This window comes from Echeneis naucrates, chromosome 2 (assembly GCF_900963305.1).
Source record: "Echeneis naucrates chromosome 2, fEcheNa1.1, whole genome shotgun sequence".
Classification (NCBI taxonomy): Eukaryota; Metazoa; Chordata; class Actinopteri; order Carangiformes; family Echeneidae; genus Echeneis; species Echeneis naucrates.
Window position 1 is genome coordinate 7,663,820 of NC_042512.1, and position 7,609 is coordinate 7,671,428.

Genomic DNA, 7,609 nt, shown 5'->3' on the forward strand with positions numbered 1-7,609 from the left:
GAAGAACAAACAACAACTTGGAGGTCTAAACTAATAAGGACAGGATCTAAAACAACTCGTCTCTACCACAGTGCTGTGGATAAGGCCTTACAGAGTCCACATGGACACCTGGACTTGTTCCTCCGGTTCCTTCTGGGTCTTTCACTGCAGACCAACCAAACTCTCCTACGAGGCCTGGTGACACAGACAGGAAGTAGCTCAGAGACCAATCAGAAAACAGTCCAGTACATCAAGAAGAAGATCAGTGAGAATCTGTCTCCAGAGAAAAGTATCAACCTGTTTCACTGTCTGAATGAACTGAATGATGGTTCTCTGGTGGAGGAGATCCAACAGTCCCTGAGATCAGGATGTCTCTCCACAGATAAACTGTCTCCTGCTCAATGGTCAGCTCTGGTCTTCATCTTACTGTCATCAGAAAAAGATCTGGACGTGTTTGACCTGAAGAAATACTCTGCTTCAGAGGAGGCTCTTCTGAGGCTGCTGCCAGTAGTCAAAGCCTCCAACAAAGTTCTGTACGTGCAAATAAATCCAGCCAGATCAACTGAATCTTTTTATTTGCTCAAACCAAGAACACATTTTTGAAATAATTTTCTCTTATTTTTCTGATTCTTATTCAGGCTGAGTTTCTGTAACCTCTCAGACAGAAGCTGTGAAGCTCTGTCCTCAGTCCTCAGCTCCCAGTCCTCTAGTCTGAGAGATCTGGACCTGAGTAACAACAACCTGCAGGATTCAGGAGTGAAGTTGCTGTCTGCTGGACTGGAGAGTCCACACTGTAAGCTGGAAACTCTCAGGTCAAAAATTACAACTTCTTATATATTTTTACGATTTTTGTTTAAATCAGGTAAAATTAACTGAACATGTCTGCAGCTTGATGCTCCATAATGAATCACTGATTTGATTGACCACCTGGAGAACACAATAAGTGAAACAAATCAAACACACCAATATGTTGCTCAGTCATGCTGGGTCATCCTGGTGACTTCTATGTTCACTGAGGATCATTTACTTTTAGGGAGGTGGACACATCCTTTCTGCTTCTTTTGGCATCTGTCACAGTTGTGATGATGGAGTTCTCATTCAGGAAAATATTTAAGGGGCTCAAAGACAACAGAGGTTGAGTGGACTGCTGACATGATGCTCTGTGGATGAATGAACCTGGTTGAACATTGAAGTGTTTGTGTAACTGTGTCTTTACTTTAATTGGTGTGTTTGTGGTTCAGCTGTTGTGTTGATCTACTGTTTTTTACCTCTGTGTTTTAATCATAATCAAGTCTGGTTTGAAATAAGATTGGCCAAAAACAAACAAACAAACAAACAGTGTTACAGCTAAAACAGCCAAACAAAGAAAACAAAACAGTAGTGATGGAAAAAAAAAAACCCAGTTCTTTAACACAAAGGAAAACACAGCACAGCCCAGCATGATCTAAAGTTGGGAGCAGGAAGTACGAGATCACAAAATTCTTTTGAATCACCCCAGTACAGGAAAACTTCCCTTTTAAAGAGGAGAACCAGCCAACAAGGCCAACAGAGTCATAACAGAGTTCTTTATAAGGCAGTAGGTTCTTCATTTTGGCTTCCTCCAAACATCCAGAGACCGTTTGGTGATGCAAAGTGATACAAGATTCAAAGTGTCAGAATGAAATATCTTTTTAGTAATTCTATGATCAGGCAGCTTCACAGATCTGTTCCATTCCAACGTCAGGCCAAGACAATTAATATTTAAAATATGTTAATGATGAGTTTGGTTTTCTGTCTCGAGCTTTTGCAGCTTGTTTGTAGACTGTTTGACTGGTTTTAGAGTGGACTTACCTGCCAGAACTCAGATTGTTATACAAGAGTTCATATGTGGTAGAATCAGAGATAGAAATAAAGTTTGGCTGACTCTGCTGTTTGGTTATTTCTGATGTGTTAAAATCACAATGTTGACAGTTTGAGTCAGTTGTGTTCACTGTTGTGAAGCTGCTTCCTGTTGGTTCAAACAGACTTTCATTTTCTAAACTTCTACTTTTTAAACCTTCAGCTCTGAACAAATGATGAAACATTGAACGCTTTAAAGCAGGAACTTTGTCTCCTAAAGTCACATCTTTTATTCTTTACTCAGGTTGAAGAACTGCTGTTTGACAGAGATCAGCTGTTCTTCTCTGGTCTCAGCTCTGAAGTCCAACCCCTCCCATCTCAGAGAACTGGACCTGAGTCACAACAATGACCTGCAGGATTCAGGACTGAAGGATCTGTGTGGTTTTCTGAAGAGTCCTCATTGTGGACTGGAGACTCTGAGGTTGGTCAGTGCTTGTTGTAGATTTTTTTTTATCTTCAATCCAGAAATGATCTTCATGTTGAACGTGAATTTATTAAATTTTGATCAATTATATTTCTAGTTGTTTTATTATTATGATAATTTTTTTTTTATTTTTTTTTTATTGTCGTTATTGTTGATGATGATGATGATAAAAGTTGCCATTCATTTCCAAAAGTTGAATTTGATTTGTTCTTTTTTCAGGTTGAGATGCTGTTGGTTGTCAGAGATCAGCTGTTCTTCTCTGGCCTCAGCTCTGAAATCCAACCCCTCCCATCTCAGAGAACTGGACCTGAGAGGAAACCTCCTGCAGGATCCAGATGTGAAGGAGCTGCGTGATCTTGTGGAGAGTCCAGACTGTAGACTGGAGACTCTGAGGTCAGTCCACTGTGGTAGATCTTTAATCCACCGCTGAATCTAATGTCCTAATAAATGTCTTCAGACTTGGAGGGTGTGGAGCTGAGGACCAGAGTCAGTTGTGTTGTTGAGACTCCAGCCCTCATGGGGCTTTCAGACACGTGGCCGTGGCCCCCCTGTGCTCTGAAAGCTGTTATTTCCAAAGGATTGGAGCTCCACCACAGGTTTCCCTGCACTGAGCACAGTTCATGTGCAGCACAGTGATAGTTGTGTTTCTTTGTGGTGTGGTCATACTCAGTCAGTGTGTTACTGCAGTAGATGGAGTTCAGAGCAGCGGTACAGAAGCTGAGTGATGAGCTGCTGTGGACGGAGTGTTGAAATGTTCTTCATTTAGAAGATTTTAGAGCTTCATCTTCACATCAAAGCAGAACTTTCCTTTGCTGCCACATATTTATGAAGCAGCCACCTGCTGTATTCCTACACACAGTATGTCCTGTATTCCACTGCAGCCGCAGGTCAGCTGAGGGAATCACTTTGTTTTCGAGTGAGGAGCTGCTGAACTTCAGCCTCCAGTGGCTGAAATGACAATTACACTGAAGAAACACTTCAAACATCCAGACAGAATGTGGTGGCACTTTACTTTAAAGTCTTCTGAACGTTTCTGACTGATTATCAATGATTTTATCTGCATCTTTTGTTCCTTATTCAGATTTGACAACTCCAGTTTGTCAGAGATCAGCTGTTCTTCTCTGGGCTCAGCTCTGAAGTCCAACCCCTCCCATCTCAGAGAACTGGACCTGAGTCAGAACGACCTGAAGGATTCAGGACTGAAGGATCTGTGTGGTTTTCTGAAGAGTCCTCACTGTAAACTGGAGACTCTGAGGTCAGACTGATGTTTTATTTCTGCTCTCAGATTAATATGATGTTACAGTTGTGGTGACTCTGACCTGCAGACAGGTTTATATTTATGAGGGAAAATCCTCTTCAGGTTTTAAACAGTTAGGCTGTTAAATATTTCAAAATTACTTTTGAAAACAATTTTTATTTATAATTTGGAAATTACATTTGCATTTTCATTCATTTATTAATCAATCTTGCATTTTGAAAGGGGGCATAATATATTCATGAATATTTGTATGTTAATGTTCAGATTTTGGTTTGTGGTTCATTTCATTTATTTATTTTAATGTAATTTCATAAAAATGTCAAACCCACATGGTTTTATGAGACGTTTATTTAATCATACTGTGGCTGTTGTAACAGCATAACCTCTTATATCTGCATATAAACATACACAGTTACATTATCATCCTTTTCTCAAGTAACAATGTTACATAATATTTTAAAAACTACAAATAAACAATCAAAAGAATTAGCTGTGTTTCTGAAGCCTTGGAAATAAATTCAGCTACTACATGAGTCCCTTTGCTGAAAAGGAACTCATGTTTCTCAGAATCCTCCAAATCAAAGAAATTAATATAAATATAAACCATTTAGGCAAGGCAAGTTTAATAATAGAGCACAATTCGTACCCCTGGTAATTCAAAGTGCTTTATAGATACAGATAAACAGGAACAAGACGGCGGATAGAATTATTACATAAATCATTAAAAAAGTAATAATTGAATCAATTAAAAGATCCAAAATACTTTCAGTTGTCATTTGGACACCTAAATAGAACTGTTTTCAGCCTGGATTTAAAGGTTGACAGAGTTGAGGGCAGTCTCACATCTTCTTAGAAACTTTTCCAGACTTTAGCAGCATAAAACTGGAATGCAGCCTCACCATGTTTAGTCCTGACTCTGGGCACCACCAGGAGACCACTCCCCGAAGTTCTCAGAGCCCGAGAGGGTTCATATGGCTCCAACATGTCAGAGATTTACTTTGGTGCTAGACCATGAAGAGACTTGTTCATAAGCAGAGCTGAGCTGATGTGTTAAAATCACAATATTGACAGTTTGAGTCAGTTCAGGTTCTTTACAGTGTTGTTTCATTTTCTCATTAAATCTTGTCACTTTTTGCATTTGACTGTTGTGAAGCTGCTTCCTGTTGGTTCAGCTGTTTGACTTTCATTTTCTAAACTTCTACTTTCTAAACCTTCAGCTCTGAACAGATGATGAAACACTGAATACTTTCAAGCAGGAACTTTGTCTCGTAAAGTCACATCTTTTATTCTTTACTCAGGTTGAAGGGCTGCAGTTTGTCAGAGATCAGCTGTTCTTCTCTGGTCTCAGCTCTGAAGTCCAACCCCTCCCATCTCAGAGAACTGGACCTGAGTCACAACAACTTGAAGGATTCAGGACTGAAGGATCTGTGTGGTTTACTGAAGAGTCCTCACTGTAGACTGGAGACTCTGAGGTCAGACTCATGTTTTATTTCTGCTCTCAGATTAATATGATGTTACAGTTGTGGTGACTCTGACCTGCAGACAGGTTTATATTTATGAGGAAAATCCTCTTCAGGTTTTAAACATTTAGGCTGTTAAATATTTCAAAATTACTTTTGAAAACAATTTTTATTTATAATTTGGAAATTGCATTTGCATTCATTTATTTATCAATCTTGCATTTTGAAAGGGGGCATAATATATTCATGAATATTTGTATGTTAATGTTCAGATTTTGGTTTGTGGTTCATTTCATTTATTTATTTATTTTAATGTAATTTCATAAAAATGTCAAACCCACATGGTTTTATGAGACATGTATTTAATCATACTGTGGCTGTTGTAACAGCATAACCTCTTATATCTGCATATAAACATACACAGTTACATTATCATCCTTTTCTCAAGTAACAATGTTACATAATATTTTAAAAACTACAAATAAACAATCAAAAGATTTAGCTATATCCCTTTGCTGAAAAGGAACTCATGTTTCTCAGAATCCTCCAAATCAAAGAAATTAATATTTAGGCAAGCCAAGTTTAATGAGAGAACAATTCGTACCCCTGGTAATTCAAAGTGCTTTATAGATACAGATAAACAGGAACAAGACGGCGGATAGAATTATTACATAAGTCATTAAAAAAGCAATAATTGAATGAATTAAAAGATACAAAATACTTTCAGTTGTCATATGGACACCTAAATAGAACTGTTTTCAGCCTGGATTTAAAGGTTGACAGAGTTGAGGGCAGTCTCACATCTTCTTAGAGACTTTTCCAGACTTTAGCAGCATAAAAATGGAATGCAGCCTCACCATGTTTAGTCCTGACTCTGGGCACCACCAGAAGACCACTCCCCGAAGTTCTCAGAGCCCGAGAGGGTTCATATGGCTCCAACATGTCAGAGATTTACTTTGGTGCTAGACCATGAAGAGACTTGTTCATAAGCAGAGCTGAGCTGATGTGTTAAAATCACAATATTGACAGTTTGAGTCAGTTCAGGTTCTTTACAGTGTTGTTTCATTTTCTCATTAAATCTTTTCACTGTTTGTATTTGACTGTTGTGAAGCTGCTTCCTGTTGGTTCAGCTGTTTGACTTTCATTTTCTAAACTTCTACTTTCTAAACCTTCAGCTCTGAACAGATGATGAAACACTGAATACTTTCAAGCAGGAACTTTGTCTCCTAAAGTCACATCTTTTATTCTTTACTCAGGTTGAAGGGCTGCAGTTTGTCAGAGATCAGCTGTTCTTCTCTGGTCTCAGCTCTGAAGTCCAACCCCTCCCATCTCAGAGAACTGGACCTGAGTCACAACGACCTGAAGGATTCAGGACTGAAGGATCTGTGTGGTTTTCTGAAGAGTCCTCATTGTGGACTGGAGACTCTGAGGTCTGTTCAGTTGTTATTGTACATTTGTTTAATCCAGAATTTATATTCACATTTAATTTGAATTTATTCACTTTAATAAAAAATAGCTGTTGTTTCATGTTTCCAGCTGTTCGAATGATAATAGGAAAAGTTGTCACTCTTTTCCAAAACTTGAATTTACTTGTTCACTATATCAATAAGGAAAAGTCTTCCAGGAACCAAAAGTGTTGGTTTCACATGTCACATGGTCCAGACAGAAACCAGGACCAAGGCAGATCTTAGTCTTGGATCAGGACTGGATCTTTAAAGTCTTGGTCTCGGTCTTTTTATTGGAACAAAGTCTGATCTGAACCAGCAACATTTGAGATGTTAAAGTGTGTGATGAGTTTGAAAACATGGAGAAGTTCTGGCTCAGGACATTTCTGACTGATTATCAGTCATTTGATCTCCATGATTTGTTCTTTTTCAGGTTGAGATGCTGTTGGTTATCAAAGATCAGCTGTTCTTCTCTGGCCTCAGCTCTGAAGTCCAACCCCTCCCATCTCAGAGAACTGGACCTGAGAGGAAACCTCCTGCAGGATCCAGATGTGAAGGAGCTGCGTGATCTTGTGGAGAGTCCAGACTGTAGACTGGAGACTCTGAGGTCAGTCCACTGTGGTAGATCTTTAATCTAATGTCCTAATAAATGTCTTCAGACTTGGAGGGTGTGGAGCTGAGGACCAGAGTCAGTTGTGTTGTTGAGACTCCAGCCCTCATGGGGCTTTCAGACACGTGGCCGTGGCCCCCCTGTGCTCTGAAAGCTGTTATTTCCAAAGGATTGGAGCTCCACCACAGGTTTCCCTGCACTGAGCACAGTTCATGTGCAGCACAGTGATAGTTGTGTTTCTTTGTGGTGTGGTCATACTCAGTCAGTGTGTTACTGCAGTAGATGGAGTTCAGAGCAGCGGTACAGAAGCTGAGTGATGAGCTGCTGTGGACGGAGTCAACATCAAAAAGCTCTTCTACACACTTTGAAAACAAACAGTCCCACACATGCTGAAATGTTCTTCATTTAGAAGATTTTAGAGCTTCATCTTCACATCAAAGCAGAACTTTCCTTTGCTGCCACATATTTATGAAGCAGCCAACTGCTGTATTCCTACACACAAGTATGTCCTGTATTCCACTGCAGCCGCAGGTCAGCTGAGGGAATCACTTTGTT

The 7,609-nt window shown here is 39.5% G+C and overlaps 1 protein-coding gene across 1 annotated transcript; it reads left to right on the forward strand.

Annotated features, from left to right (window-relative positions):
* Positions 1 to 3,384: 3,384 nt before the first annotated feature.
* LOC115057146 (ribonuclease inhibitor-like) lies at positions 3,385 to 7,043 on the forward strand (the record flags this gene model as incomplete). Its single annotated transcript, XM_029524030.1, has 4 exons — positions 3,385 to 3,536; positions 4,838 to 5,011; positions 6,256 to 6,429; positions 6,878 to 7,043. Coding segments are annotated over 4 exons (666 nt in total), but the record flags the coding sequence as incomplete, so codon positions are not given.
* Positions 7,044 to 7,609: the final 566 nt, after the last annotated feature.